This window comes from Xenopus tropicalis, chromosome 2 (genome assembly GCF_000004195.4).
Source record: "Xenopus tropicalis strain Nigerian chromosome 2, UCB_Xtro_10.0, whole genome shotgun sequence".
NCBI classification, from domain to species: Eukaryota; Metazoa; Chordata; class Amphibia; order Anura; family Pipidae; genus Xenopus; species Xenopus tropicalis.
Window position 1 is genome coordinate 142,417,778 of NC_030678.2, and position 16,684 is coordinate 142,434,461.

At 40.6% G+C, this 16,684-nt stretch overlaps 1 protein-coding gene across 1 annotated transcript; it reads left to right on the forward strand.

Moving 5' to 3' along the window:
* The first annotated feature begins 675 nt into the window (after positions 1–675).
* On the forward strand, positions 676–14,571 carry LOC116408884. The gene is made up of 10 exons (XM_031897185.1): positions 676–711; positions 8,965–9,151; positions 9,647–9,758; positions 10,112–10,290; positions 10,615–10,722; positions 10,853–10,993; positions 11,093–11,310; positions 12,318–12,477; positions 13,921–14,060; positions 14,388–14,571. The coding sequence occupies exons 2-10, from the start codon at positions 8,965–8,967 to the stop codon at positions 14,403–14,405; spliced, it is 1,263 nt and encodes a 420-aa protein (XP_031753045.1). The 5' UTR covers positions 676–711; the 3' UTR covers positions 14,406–14,571.
* Positions 14,572–16,684: the final 2,113 nt, after the last annotated feature.

A 16,684-nucleotide genomic window follows, 5' to 3' on the forward strand; every position in this document is an offset into this window, starting at 1 on the left:
TCCGAGCCAGATCCGTTTTCAAACCGGCAAATCCGCGTTACAGTCACCTCCGTTTTCCACACAGCAGCTGACTCCGAGCCAGATCCGTTTTCAAACCGGCAAATCCGCGTTACAGTCACCTCCGTTTCCCACACAGCAGCTGACTCCGAGCCAGATCCGTTTTCAAACCGGCAAATCCGCGTTACAGTCACCTCCGTTTCAGAGCTCAGGGCCGGGTGTCAGTGGGCGGGAACATTCGCTAAACGGATCTGTGCCGCATCTGTGAAAACGAGTGCGCTTCAGTGGTAGTACTACATCCTCAGAGCTACAAATTTCATAAAGGTAAGTCACAGTCTATTAACAGTTTTAGTGCCACAGGACGTAGAATCTACATCCTGGGTAACAAAGTACCTAAGTGCCACAGAACGTAGATTCTACGTCCTGCACTTCCGGATTTGGGAGCGGAGGAGCGGCTTTGGAAGCCGCTTCTTCACTCCCCGCTTGTTCCCCAGCCTCCAGACAATAGTCAGAGGGGGGGAAAGAGTGGCTCCTGGGGTGCGATAGCCCAGGGGCCCCATAAGAAAAGCCGTGCAATCCGTGCCTGGCTTTAACTATCTCCTTCTGCCTTTCTCTGCTTCCCCCTCTGCTCAGCCCCCTGCTTCCTGCCACTCCTACTCACTGCCAGACTGCTGCTGCTGCTGTCTCCCTGCAGATCCACGATCTACTACACAAGTAAGTGCCAAATACACACAAAAACACACATACACTAATAATATACTATAATGTTGTCTGCATTTGTACAGTTTTTACTGGTAAATCTGCTATATCTGCCCTCCATTCCATCTACTCTGTGGCCTTGTTGTCTGCATTTGTACAGTTTTTACTGGTAAATCTGCTATATCTGCCCTCCATTCCATCTACTCTGTGGCCTTGTTGTCTGCATTTGTACAGTTTTTACTGGTAAATCTGCTATATCTGCCCTCCATTCCATCTACTCTGTGGCCTTGTTGTCTGCATTTGTACAGTTTTTACTGGTAAATCTGCTATATCTGCCCTCCATTCCATCTACTCTGTGGCCTTGTTGTCTGCATTTGTACAGTTTTTACTGGTAAATCTGCTATACCTGCCCTCCATTCCATCTACTCTGTGGCCTTGTTGTCTGCATTTGTACAGTTTTTACTGGTAAATCTGCTATACCTGCCCTCCATTCCATCTACTCTGTGGCCTTGTTGTCTGCATTTGTACAGTTTTTACTGGTAAATCTGCTATATCTGCCCTCCATTCCATCTACTCTGTGGCCTTGTCTGCATTTGTACAGTTTTTACTGGTAAATCTGCTATATCTGCCCTCTATTCCATCTACTCTGTGGCCTTGTTGTCTGCATTTGTACAGTTTTTACTGGTAAATCTGCTATATCTGCCCTCCATTCCATCTACTCTGTGGCCTTGTCTGCATTTGTACAGTTTTTACTGGTAAATCTGCTATATCTGCCCTCCATTCCATCTACTCTGTGGCCTTGTTGTCTGCATTTGTACAGTTTTTACTGGTAAATCTGCTATACCTGCCCTCCATTCCATCTACTCTGTGGCCTTGTCTGCATTTGTACAGTTTTTACTGGTAAATCTGCTATATCTGCACTCCATTCCATCTACTCTGTGGCCTTGTCTGCATTTGTACAGTTTTTACTGGTAAATCTGCTATATCTGCCCTCCATTCCATCTACTCTGTGGCCTTGTTGTCTGCATTTGTACAGTTTTTACTGGTAAATCTGCTATACCTGCCCTCCATTCCATCTACTCTGTGGCCTTGTCTGCATTTGTACAGTTTTTACTGGTAAATCTGCTATACCTGCCCTCCATTCCATCTACTCTGTGGCCTTGTTGTCTGCATTTGTACAGTTTTTACTGGTAAATCTGCTATACCTGCCCTCCATTCCATCTACTCTGTGGCCTTGTCTGCATTTGTACAGTTTTTACTGGTAAATCTGCTATACCTGCCCTCCATTCCATCTACTCTGTGGCCTTGTCTGCATTTGTACAGTTTTTACTGGTAAATCTGCTATATCTGCACTCCATTCCATCTACTCTGTGGCCTTGTCTGCATTTGTACAGTTTTTACTGGTAAATCTGCTATATCTGCCCTCCATTCCATCTACTCTGTGGCCTTGTCTGCATTTGTACAGTTTTTACTGGTAAATCTGCTATATCTGCCCTCCATTCCATCTACTCTGTGGCCTTGTTGTCTGCATTTGTACAGTTTTTACTGGTAAATCTGCTATATCTGCCCTCCATTCCATCTACTCTGTGGCCTTGTTGTCTGCATTTGTACAGTTTTTACTGGTAAATCTGCTATACCTGCCCTCCATTCCATCTACTCTGTGGCCTTGTCTGCATTTGTACAGTTTTTACTGGTAAATCTGCTATATCTGCACTCCATTCCATCTACTCTGTGGCCTTGTCTGCATTTGTACAGTTTTTACTGGTAAATCTGCTATATCTGCACTCCATTCCATCTACTCTGTGGCCTTGTCTGCATTTGTACAGTTTTTACTGGTAAATCTGCTATATCTGCCCTCCTTTCCATCTACTCTGTGGCCTTGTTGTCTGCATTTGTACAGTTTTTACTGGTAAATCTGCTATACCTGCCCTCCATTCCATCTACTCTGTGGCCTTGTCTGCATTTGTACAGTTTTTACTGGTAAATCTGCTATATCTGCCCTCCTTTCCATCTACTCTGTGGCCTTGTTGTCTGCATTTGTACAGTTTTTACTGGTAAATCTGCTATACCTGCCCTCCATTCCATCTACTCTGTGGCCTTGTTGTCTGCATTTGTACAGTTTTTACTGGTAAATCTGCTATACCTGCCCTCCATTCCATCTACTCTGTGGCCTTGTTGTCTGCATTTGTACAGTTTTTACTGGTAAATCTGCTATACCTGCCCTCCATTCCATCTACTCTGTGGCCTTGTCTGCATTTGTACAGTTTTTACTGGTAAATCTGCTATACCTGCCCTCCATTCCATCTACTCTGTGGCCTTGTCTGCATTTGTACAGTTTTTACTGGTAAATCTGCTATATCTGCCCTCTATTCCATCTACTCTGTGGCCTTGTTGTCTGCATTTGTACAGTTTTTACTGGTAAATCTGCTATACCTGCCCTCCATTCCATCTACTCTGTGGCCTTGTTGTCTGCATTTGTACAGTTTTTACTGGTAAATCTGCTATACCTGCCCTCCATTCCATCTACTCTGTGGCCTTGTCTGCATTTGTACAGTTTTTACTGGTAAATCTGCTATACCTGCCCTCCATTCCATCTACTCTGTGGCCTTGTCTGCATTTGTACAGTTTTTACTGGTAAATCTGCTATATCTGCCCTCTATTCCATCTACTCTGTGGCCTTGTTGTCTGCATTTGTACAGTTTTTACTGGTAAATCTGCTATACCTGCCCTCCATTCCATCTACTCTGTGGCCTTGTCTGCATTTGTACAGTTTTTACTGGTAAATCTGCTATATCTGCCCTCTATTCCATCTACTCTGTGGCCTTGTTGTCTGCATTTGTACAGTTTTTACTGGTAAATCTGCTATACCTGCCCTCCATTCCATCTACTCTGTGGCCTTGTCTGCATTTGTACAGTTTTTACTGGTAAATCTGCTATATCTGCACTCCATTCCATCTACTCTGTGGCCTTGTCTGCATTTGTACAGTTTTTACTGGTAAATCTGCTATATCTGCCCTCCATTCCATCTACTCTGTGGCCTTGTTGTCTGCATTTGTACAGTTTTTACTGGTAAATCTGCTATACCTGCCCTCCATTCCATCTACTCTGTGGCCTTGTCTGCATTTGTACAGTTTTTACTGGTAAATCTGCTATACCTGCCCTCCATTCCATCTACTCTGTGGCCTTGTTGTCTGCATTTGTACAGTTTTTACTGGTAAATCTGCTATACCTGCCCTCCATTCCATCTACTCTGTGGCCTTGTCTGCATTTGTACAGTTTTTACTGGTAAATCTGCTATACCTGCCCTCCATTCCATCTACTCTGTGGCCTTGTCTGCATTTGTACAGTTTTTACTGGTAAATCTGCTATATCTGCACTCCATTCCATCTACTCTGTGGCCTTGTCTGCATTTGTACAGTTTTTACTGGTAAATCTGCTATATCTGCCCTCCATTCCATCTACTCTGTGGCCTTGTCTGCATTTGTACAGTTTTTACTGGTAAATCTGCTATATCTGCCCTCCATTCCATCTACTCTGTGGCCTTGTTGTCTGCATTTGTACAGTTTTTACTGGTAAATCTGCTATACCTGCTCTCCATTCCATCTACTCTGTGGCCTTGTCTGCATTTGTACAGTTTTTACTGGTAAATCTGCTATATCTGCCCTCCATTCCATCTACTCTGTGGCCTTGTCTGCATTTGTACAGTTTTTACTGGTAAATCTGCTATATCTGCCCTCCATTCCATCTACTCTGTGGCCTTGTTGTCTGCATTTGTACAGTTTTTACTGGTAAATCTGCTATATCTGCCCTCCATTCCATCTACTCTGTGGCCTTGTTGTCTGCATTTGTACAGTTTTTACTGGTAAATCTGCTATATCTGCCCTCCATTCCATCTACTCTGTGGCCTTGTTGTCTGCATTTGTACAGTTTTTACTGGTAAATCTGCTATACCTGCCCTCCATTCCATCTACTCTGTGGCCTTGTCTGCATTTGTACAGTTTTTACTGGTAAATCTGCTATATCTGCCCTCCATTCCATCTACTCTGTGGCCTTGTTGTCTGCATTTGTACAGTTTTTACTGGTAATTTTCATTTTTGGCACTAGCCAAAATCTATAGACTATTAGCTCTTTCTGTAGTTTTGTACATTTTATGACCCCCCATAAAACTCCTCTGTAAATAAACTCTGTAAGTCACTTTATATCAGGGTTCATCTTCACTCTTGCTATACTCCCCCCCTCTGACACAGCTGGGTGATTAGCCTGTTGCTTGATCAATTACAATCAGTTGTGATTCCCCAGCTTTGCCTCTCCCTATTAAGACTTTCTTAGGGGAGAGCATTTGCTGGGGGTTGAGCATTTGCAAGGGTGATTTGTTCCAAAGTGATTCGTTTACAAGTGATCTGAACGAGTTTAACAAGGAGTTAATCAGAGGAGACCTACAAGGAGAGCCACTACAGACTGCTGCTTGAAATTAAAGAACTGTCTCAAATGCAGACCAACTCATTAATGCACTGAGGAACCATTGCCATTCTCTGACGCTACAAGACTACACCTCACCTGATAATGGCAAAATGCACTTCATTTCTTCTAATTGTATGCATGGTGCTCCCTAAGGTAGTCACTTCCTTTAACCCCCCCTGCTGTCTGTCCATACTCCATCCACATATCCTCCTCCCTGCTCCCATCTACATACTCCAGCTCCTTCACCCTTTATAACTACTTGCAATACCTCTGTCCCCCGGTTACTGTCCCTACGCGGAGGCGCAATCATTTTAACCATTTACCAGTAAATATGTTAATAATAGGCTAAAAATAAGAAATAAGAAACACTGAATTTTTTTTGTTCACACTTAATATTTATTTAGAGACTATGAAAAGGAGGGAACCACCTTTAACAAGTTCTGGAGTCAGACGGAGGGCTCGCATTGCACTTGAAAAACGCCTGCATGACATTGCAGACTTACAACCAGAACCAACTTTTACAACAGCTTACGAAGCTGATGCATATTCCACAACCAATGACAGTGACTCAAGACTCTCTCGGACAGACGAGCATTTAGATTCTATTTGCACAGATGATTTTGGAGGATTGACTGAAAGACAGTGTGTTTCAGAGCCTGACTCTGAATCCGAACCAGAGGTTGCAGATGAGCCAGTCAGCTTTGTTGAAACTTTAGCCAACTGGTCTGTACAGTTTGGTGTTTCTTTAGTTGCCCTATCAGCTCTCCTTAGTTTGTTGAGAGTGTACCACCCAGAACTTCCAAAGGATGCCCGAACCATCCTTAAAACAAAAACTGAATATAAAATTCAACAAAAATGTGGTGGGTTTTATCATTATAGAGGTATCCTGACAGCTCTCTGGAACACCCTAACCAAACTAATTGAAAAGTTTCCAAATGGCTTTACTTTTAAATTGCAAGTAAACATTGATGGCTTGCCATTGTTTAAGAGCACAAATTTACAGTTATGGCCCATTTTAGGACTCTTGTTAAATGCCCCAATGAAAGAACCTGTTGTTATCGGGCTCTTCTGTGGTACCAAAAACCAAATGCCCCTGATGAATATTTGAAAGACTTTACCCACGAGTTAAAACAGCTGCAGGAAGGAGTCTATTTTAAAGAAAAAAAGGTTTTCTTTGAACTGGATTCTGTTGTATGTGATACCCCTGCTAGAGCTTTTGTAAAAAACGTAAAGGCACACAATGGTTATCATGGATGTGATAAGTGTTGCCAGCCAGGAGTTTATGTTAACCACAGAATGACATACCCCCAGAATGATTTTGTGTTACGGACTGATTCATCATTTTCAGACAAAGTTGACGAGGACCATCATCATGATGGACCACATGGATTTTTTGGTCTAGATGTGGGCATGGTGACTAGATTTCCTATAGATTACATGCACCTTGCATGTTTAGGTGTTACACGTAAATTGTTAAATGTTTGGCTGAGGGGCCCTTTGAAATTTCGCTTGTCCTCCGGTTGTGTTGATCGCATTTCTCAAACTCTGACTCAGATGCGTGCGTACATACCAGTTGAGTTTGTAAGGAAACCAAGATCTTTGAGAGAACTAGATCGTTGGAAAGCTACTGAACTTAGACAGTTTCTGTTGTATACTGGTTCTGTTGCTCTGGCACCGTATTTAGATCATAATTTATATAACAACTTTATGTTATTTATACAGGTATTTGCATCCTTGTTAGCCCGCAGCTTTATTCTTTGTTTAACAATTATGCAAACACGCTTCTTACAGCATTTGTAAAACATGTTGGGGAGCTTTATGGAAAAGATGCCTTAGTGTATAATGTGCATGCCTTGGTCCACCTGTCAGCTGATGCCAAACTACATGGTTCTTTAGACACTATCTCAGCTTTTCCATATGAAAATTACCTCCGTACACTGAAGAAGTTTGTGAGAAAGCCAGAATTTCCTCTTGCGCAGATAATAAGAAGGTTATCAGAGGTTGAAAAAATCAGTAGTTCTGAGTTGCCCTGTAAAGCTTTAAGAATGCAACATTATGTTGGACCTGTTCCTGATGGCCTTCAAGCAACAGCACAGTACAGGGAGCTGAGGACTGAACACTGGTCAGTGAAAGCTTCAACAGGAGATAATGTTTTTGCTATAGGCAAAGACATTTGTGTTATTCTTAACATTGTTCAGTCTGTAAAGGAAATATACGTTGTGTTTAGAGTTTTTACACAAATTGCAAATTTTTTCAACTATCCAATGAGCTCGGATTTTCTTAGAGTATTTATTGTGTCAGAGCCAACAGGACCATTAAGGGTAGCCAAAGCATCACAGATCTCTCACAAGTGTGTACTCCTTCCTTACAATGATAAATTTGTTGTCATGCCTCTCTTGCATACCCGCTTATAGAACACAGCTCTAGTTCAGGTTAGGGATGGGGTTAGGAACAATATGACGAAAAAGACTGACAAAAACTGACAAAAGACTGCTTTACTTCACAAAGGTTTCTGGATACTGGATTTTGAAAATGTGAGTATTCCAAATAAACCACTTTAGATCAGTGGTTCTCAATTCTAGTCCTCACTAACACACCCGATTCAGATCAGATCGATAGAAGAGCGCTCCATGCATGATCGGATGATCCCTGACCATGATCCCAGAGCATGGTAGTTCTGATGAGGTTTACTTTGTAAATTTTCTTTTGCTTTTACTCTTCTCTGGTAAATTTCTAACTTGAACAATTTATTTTTTGAGAAATAACAAAATATATTATTAAGTGTAATACAGCAAAATTGAGTCAGTTATCTTATTTACATGTTAATAAAACTAAAAAGAAAAACAACTAACAAGAAAAAGGGGGGAGCAGGTAACTTGGGGTAAGTGGTAAATGACTGATGGCTTTATAATACATTTTATGAAGCATTGACAGTAACACTTCATTTCATGTACAGTATAAAAAAAGTACACCAGAAATTTTTGTAAATATTTTATTCTATCTTTTCATGTGACAACATTGAAGAAATGCCGCTGCTCCAGTGTACAGTAGAGAGTGTACAGCCTGTATAACAGTGTACATTTGCTGTCCTCTCAAAATAACCCAACACACAGCCATTAATGTCTAAACCGCTGGCAACACCCCAAATGGAAATGTCCAAATTGGGACCAACGTGTCAATATTTTGACACGTTGGTCCCACCATTCACCATTATTTTCTAGCACTTATATCCTTTTCCATCTTTATGTAGAGCAACAATTGTTTTTTTCAGATCCTCAGAGAGTTCTTTGCCATGAGGAGCCATGTTGAACTTCCAGTGACCAGTATGAGAGAGTGTGAGAGCAATAACACCAAATTTAGGGACTAGGGAGGGAAATGGCTAATTGGGACCAATTTTGGACATTTCCACTTAGGGGTGTACTCACTTTGTTGCCAGCAGTTTAGACATTAATGTCTGTGTGTTGAGTTATTTTGAGGGGACAGTAAATGTGCACTGTTCTTACAGGCTGTACACTCACTATTGTACATTGGAGCAGAGTGGCATTTCTTAAGTGTTGTCACATGAAAAGGTATATTAAAGTATTTACAAAAATGTGAGAGGTGTACTCATTTTTGTGAGGTACTATATATGTTGTTACCTGTGCTTGTATGTTGTGTCAATTTTAATTGTTTGAGGGAAAAGGCAATCTATGCTGGTGATAACAGTATGATCAAAGAATGCTAGTACATGGATTGAAGGAAAATGTTAAAGGAATGTTGTATGTCTTTTAAAATATGTAATACTTTCTGCAAAAACTTCTTTTTCAGATGTTTTTGGTTGTGGAATTTATAGAAACAAACACTGTTAACATTATATCTGAATCATGGCTTGAAGATGGTGTCACTTGGTGGCCAAACTATAGAAGCGACGAACGCATAAACCGAGCTGTTCAAAAATGTGAAGAGCCAGGAGCAGACTGGAAAAAATATGATGTTCGAGTCCATTCAAGAACAGGTAAGAATCTGCTTTAGAAATAAAATGAAATTTATTTGTAATTTCTGTGAACTAAACTTAAAAATTTTTTAATTTCAATTATTAATGGTTTCAAATTTCTATATTGTACACATTAATTTACACAAATTTAACAGTCAGTACTTAATAGTGGGTCTAGAACAACAGCCAAACCACTTTAGATCAGTGGTTCTCAATTCTAGTCCTCACTAACACACATGATTCAGATCAGATTGTTAGAAGAGCGCTCCATGCATAAACTGCATTCCGATTGAGATGATCGGATGATCCCTGAGCATGGTAGTTCTGATGATTTTCACAGAAAATTTAAATGAACAGCTAATATTTGATGTACTATAACAGGTGGAGTAATATTTATGTGTCGGATGCGGGTCAGATGGGCGACAGGCACAGACGGATTGCAGATTCAATTTGAGATTGTAGAAGTGAGGGTATTTATTTAATTAATTTTATTTATTTTTTGTGAATTCTGATCAGGTGATTACCTTAAAGCAAGACAGAAACTGAGGGCCTTGCTGACCTGCAATACCTCTGAATTACAAACAGATGAGGAGGAAGAAGTGATTAGGAAGAGAAAAATTAAGCCAAGGTTTCATATTCTGAGACTATTACTCCACTACTACTATATACCATTTAAAATACGTTTAGAAATATTTAACTATAGAGCTTAAAGGCTAGGTAGTGTAAACTTCTCTTTTTTTGCTTTGAAGTAATTTGCTATAATTGCCAAAGGAAGCAATGGACTGTTTGGATATTTTGCAGTACTATAAAGGGTCAATTGATACAAGCCATACTATAGATTCCATAGTGTAGGTTAATTTAATATTTTGTGTGTCTTTTTATGTATTTTGAGTGTTTTTAGGTTTTAATCTTTAACAAATTGCTTTAAGTTTTTAACCCTGCCAAACATTATGATTAGTTGGTGTTTGTTTTGTTTGTTAGGCAAATCTTTGGCGATACAGACTCTGACAGTGAGCCAGAGATGGCTATAAAGAGGAGATGCCACAATGTCCTCCCTTGTCCAGTACCACCTATTCCTCCCCCTACTCCTGACAATGAAGCTTGCCAGACTACTGCTAGACCTCTCCTAGACCAGAGGCAGACGGAATCTTATTTTACTGGTATATTCTTGTATTTTTGTTGAATAGTTTTTTAATACTGTTATGTTAATGTTACAACTGAACATGTATATACAGTCAAGCCGTGGCAAATTTTATCTTAAGTCAAGGTACTTGTCTGGATCTGATGCAGTTAATGTAACTGTAAAGTTAATGTTTTTATGTGCTGAGTGAATCTGACAGATCTTGGCTGAACATTGTTCGTTGTAAGTGCACATAATTAATAGAAACTATAAACATAAAGGATTTATTATTATAATAGTAAATTTTTCATAATTTGTTGTTATTCACTTAAAAATATGTTATTGACATACCTATGTTTCACAGCAGCACCACCTGCCCCCTTAAGTACATCTTGCATGCCTTCCAGTCCTCTGCCCCACTCCTCTGTTGGCCATTTTGATACGATGCATTTTCAAGATGATTTTTGCTCAGGTATTTTTTTATAATAATTAATATATATATATATATATATATATATATAGTATATTTTTTAATAATTCTTTGCATGCCATCTTTGATCAACAGTCAGTGAGCTAAAAATAATGACTCTCCCCATGCTCAGGGCCTCAAGTTGCAACACGTGTCTCTCACACACCATCAAGCTCTATGGGCCAGATCTCTGCCACGCCTCTGCCAGATGAGCATTTCTTTAGGCCCACATTTAGACTGGGGAAGACAGGCACTGGACCAATTCCATGCTCTGGTAAAATCTTTTTTTTTTTTTTTTTTTTTTTTATTTCAAACATCCAGTTTTTCAAAATGATATATAATAAGAAAACTTTCAATCTTTCCTTTATTGTAGCTGCTCAGCTGCACATCCTAACTTTATTGGATTATGTGAAGGAACAGCAAACGGCGATTGCTGCTGCTGTGAACAATCTTGCTGCAAGACTGGGGACAGAGGCTCCTGTGGCTGAAATGCCTAAAGACATCAGTATCCCCCTGACCACTGTGCCTGAAGTTGAGGAGTTTGAGGAATGGCTTAAAGACTCAAGAAATTCACAAGCTAAACAAAACATGGTATGTTTTTTCCCATTATCTAAAGCTACTTTATGGTTGTTGTACCTACGTTATCTCAAGTGGTTCTGTGCCTGTTGTAGTGATACTGGCCTCAAATATTAATATTAATTCTTAGTTTTGGTTACATATTATTTAAGGTGAGAGTGTTAGATACAGGGCACCAATTAATATAAAGTTTGGTACTCATTCGGTTCATGGTAGAGAACAACGTGATCAAGACCATCCCTCCCTCCAGTGATCAGGTGCTCAGTCTGTCCATTAAGAAACATTAAGCAAACTCTATGCAGAGTTAACCCATGGAAATCTGCTGGACCAGACAACATTCCTGGCAGAGCGTTCACGGAATGTGCAGAACAGCTAGCATCTTTAACATTTTCCTGAGCAGCGCTGTTGTTCCTACATGCCTCAAGACAATGACCGTTGTCCCTGCGCTGAAGATGTCTACAGTTTCCTGCTTCAATTACTAACGTCCTTTTGCTCTCACACCCACTGTGAAGAAGTGTTTTGAGAGACTCATCAGGAAACAAATCAAAACACAGCTATCACGCTCATTGAACCCCTTGCAGTTTGAATATCATCCTAACTGCTCCATGGATGATGCCACAACCTTCCATCTGGCCCTTACACACCTGGACATACATGAATGCTGTTCATAGACTTCAGTTCAGCATCCAGTACAATCATTCCACAGCACCAGATTGAGTAATTGAGCCTGCCGGCCCTGAACACCTCCCTCTGTAATTGGATCCTGGACCTGAATTATGTTGTCTACAGTATGTAGCATCAGGGTCCTTTAGGAACGTTTCATTTCACTGTGTACTGCGTCAGCTATATGTGGTTGTAATGACAATAAAAGCGTCTTGACTTTACTAATGTCTCTCTCTACTTTTGTAGTCAGAGAGGGTCCTCACCGTAAAACGGCCCCTGGAATATGCTGTTCTCTACATTATATAAAAATTTTTCGTTTTGATTAGAGCAGACAATATAATATATTTTTGTCTTTTCAGATATCTGCTCTGGGTGCTGTTGGAGGTCAAAACACCAAAAGAGTGACATGGAACATACTTTCAAGGCTTTACTCAGATGCAGTAGCCAAACAAATAAACTGGAAAGGAGTCAATGGGAAGAAGTGCTTTAAGGAAATGCTCACAAGAAGTTTGTTGATCAGTAAGTATTGAGTAATACCAAGAAGTTGAGTATTAGATACATCTTTAAAACCTAAACAATAAAGTTACTATGCCATTATTATGGAGCTTATTATTCTGTGGAAGTTAAAGATTCTTTTTTGAAAGTTTTTCTTTATTAATTTTGGAACAAAAAGAGAATAGTAAAGGAGGAAGTGAAAGAAAATAGGAAAGAAAGAAGGTACTCATACATGGTAATACTCAGTGGTGGGCGTTTACATTTGAAGAAGTTTCATTTGTAACGGTGCCTAGCTACTTGTCTAGGGTTTGTTGAGGTATTAGTGGGTTATGCTATTCGTTCGTACTGTCAGCCAGCAGCTCCATATTTTGTCGAACTTGGCCGGGCATCCTCGGGCCAGGTAGGTAAGTTTCTGTCTTGGGAGTGTGTCATCCACCAGCTTTATCCAAAATCCCAGGGTTGGCGGTTCCGTATTTTTTCATGTCAGCAAAATAGCTTTCTTGGCATAATGTAGGAGTTGCTGCAGACATATCCTGTCCCCTGAGGGCAAAGTAAGACCTTCCGTATGGCCCAATAGGCAAAATTCAGGTGTCCTGATATTCGGGAGTCCCAGCAAGGAGCCCATATGGTGAGCCATAAGGTGAGTATGGTGGTCCTGTACTGCTGGATTAGGACACTCCCAGAATACATGGATGTAATTGCCCTGATCTACATTACATTTTACACACATCTGGGTATCCCTGGTATATGCGTGCCAGCCTGTGGGGGGTTAGGTACACTCTGTTAAGGAATTTGACCTGTATGTAGCGGTCCCTTGTTGCTGTATTATTTTCAGTTATTTGTTCTAGTATATCTTTCCAGACATCATTATCTAGCTGGGGAAAGTCCTGGGCCCATTTCAGCCTAATATGATTTACTGAGTCAAAGCTCCCCTGCAATAGTATGGCATTGAACCAGCTGAGGGGTTTGAGCAGATTAGGTCTGTGTAGGTATCGTTCAAGGGTACTTTCAGTAATATTGGGGGGCTCCCTGGGGAACTGTATCTGGAACGCATGTTTCAGCTGGAGGTACCTGAAGAGCATGTGGTTCTGCAGGTTAAATTCCTCCTTTAATTGAGCGTATTGCTTGATACCTCCTGCTTCCACCACATCATGTAGGTGCTTTACCCCTGCAGCAGCCCAAAGGTTAGCATCTGGGAAGGTCCTGAATTGCGTAAGGGTGTTATTGCCCCAGAGTGGTGTCCACTTGGACCAGCTATTTGCTTTTTTGTGTATTACTTTTACCGTTCTAGAAAAGACCTGGATTCATGGGATTTCATGGGTGGGGTTAAGGGGTGTATGGACGGTATCCCTCTATATATTTGGTTTGCCAATGCTTCAAATGAGGAGACCACTGCTGCTTCTAATACCGTGGCCTGGTTATTTGGATCTGGGTGAAGTTAAAGAGTCTTATTTTTCTTTTTACCAGGGGCTGTAAGAAAGAACCAGTCTTCGACCAATGCAGCAGACAGTGAGATAGATTCTTATGCCATCCGTTGGTTCAATCTTGCTCCTGACCGTGGCGGTGGCCGGAAAGAGCGTTCAAGAGTCAAAGAGGCGTTAACTGAGGTAAATTCAGATCCAAGAAGCATAGTGGCAGTTACATTTTTTCATTAGGATAACAAGTCAGTAATAGAGGTTGACTTCATGATAAAAATAAATTTCAACTTTTATTTAATGCAAAAAAACTCAAACATTATTAAACAGCCATTGATTTATAGATAAAAAATTAATAAATAAATGAAAATATTTTTTGTACTAGAATTTGTAAGATAACTTAATCAGTAAAATAAGTTATAAGTTAATTTGCAGTTTATCCATAGTCTGTCTCATAACACTGCTTTAGTGGAAAAATAACAGCTTTCTTATTGGTGTGTTTTTTTTGTTTTTTTTCAGATGGCCCATGGGAATTAAATTGTTTGACTGCTCTATCGGATTGTGTTTTTGTTCATTGGGATAAATCTGTTATTAGTATTCTCTGTTTTGTTCTGACCACATTGTTTGGACACAGGGGACCAACTCCTGTAGTTGCACAGTTAAAAAAAATAGTAAATAAATAAATAAATTTATTTGCATTGTTCTTGTACTGTTTTATTTGTTTTTTATTTACACTTTGCACAATAACTATTTTTGTCAACAGTGTTGTAAAGATCAGTGTTTGTTTTTCTTTTATTAGCATAAATATACTGTCAATTTACTTTACTTTGAAACAGAAACAGAAAAACAATACTTAAACAGTAGTCCAAGAACTGCTTGTGACCACTGACTTTATTGGATGTTATTCCTTATCCTGTCACTCCCCTACCGTCTTTGTTAGTAAAAGCATAACAAGGCTCAAAACATGGAGAAAATATTGGTAAATAATGTTTGTGACTAGCAACTTAAATTGAAATTAGATCTCAGTTGACTTAAATTTCAGGAAGTGTTGCATTACAACTATGTGGTAATAATTAGGTTTTTCTTATTGTGTAGCACTGATTTAAGCTTGGTGAATATTATGGAAGCACAGTAAGTAAAAAACTGTGTTAGGTAGAAAGTAAGGTCAAATCTGCTCTGTGTAATTGTTTATGTATGTTTATAGTAAAGTAGTGGCTGTTGTGTTAGAATTAACATTAGATGATCAGAAGGCATTTTAATACAGTATTTGTTTATATAAAAAAATAAGTAGCAAAAGACAAAAAAGATATTTTAGATAATAAATGCTTGAAATTCTAGACAACATAGTCTTGGGCCAGATCTGAGTCAGCTGAGCGAACTCCAGGCCAGATACTATGATGATTTGGCGCAAATGTGAACCACATCTGGCCCACATCTATTCCACACTTCTGGCCCACATCTGGGGCTGGTATGGGACCAAAACCAGAACAGAGCTGGACCAGATCTGGTCCACATTTGAGCCAGATCATCATAAAGGAATCCACATCTGGCCCACATCTATTCCACACTTCTGGCCCACATCTGGGGCTGGTATGGGACCAAAACCAGAACAGAGCTGGACCAGATCTGGTCCACATTTGAGCCAGATCATCATAAAGGAATCCACATCTGGCCCACATCTATTCCACACTTCTGGCCCACATCTGGGGCTGGTATGGGACCAAAACCAGAACAGAGCTGGACCAGATCTGGTCCACATTTGAGCCAGATCATCATAAAGGAATCCACATCTGGCCCGGAGCCGGCTCAGTGCTGGTCCGGATAAGTACAATCGGATCTATGCCAGTATTGGCCCGTTGTGCCAAAAGACATCGGCCCAAGTCAGTTGCGCGAATCTGGCCCAGAACTTACGATGGGTCTGGGCCAGATCTGGACCACATGATTTTTGCTATCTGGGAAGCCTCCCATAGGGCTCAATGGCACTCTGCAGCTCCAACCCGGCCCAAGGAAAGTCTCCCATAGGGCTCAATGGCACTCTGCAGCTCCAACCCGGCCTAAGGAAAGTCTCCCATAGGGCTCAATGGCACTCTGCAGCTCCAACCCGGCCCAAGGAAAGTCTCCCATAGGGCTCAATGGCACTCTGCAGCTCCAACCCGGCCCAAGGAAAGTCTCCCATAGGACTCAATGGCACTCTGCAGCTCCAACCCGGCCTAAGGAAAGTCTCCCATAGGGCTCAATGGCACTCTGCAGCTCCAACCCGGCCTAAGGAAAGTCTCCCATAGGGCTCAATGGCACTCTGCAGCTCCAACCCGGCCTAAGGAAAGTCTCCAATAGGGCTCAATGGCACTCTGCAGCTCAAACGTGGCCCAAGGAAAGTCACAATTTTGTCGCAAAGTACGAAAATATACAAAAAAAGTCGCAAAAAATATGCAGAGTCAAATACGAATATGAATTTTTTGTATTTCCTACCTGTCGTACTTTAATAAATATGCCCCCATATGTTTTGGGAGTATATATATATATATGGTATTGCACTTCCTGACAAGAGCCAAGCCATAATAAATGCATTTGTGTAACTTTGTTAAAGGACAATGAAAGGTTAATATAAATTAAAAGTAAGTCTAAAGGCATTCTTTTTAAGTACTTACTGCATATCTAAATTCCCAGATCCCTGCTTGCTTCTCTGAGATATGGTGCTGGCAGCCTACAGCAGTGTGAAGCCTACAGTGACATCACTGAAATCTCTCTCCCCTTCCTGTAGGTGCCAGCGGCAGCCTTCCTATTCTCTGAGCATGTGTGTAACTTGATCCTGTCTC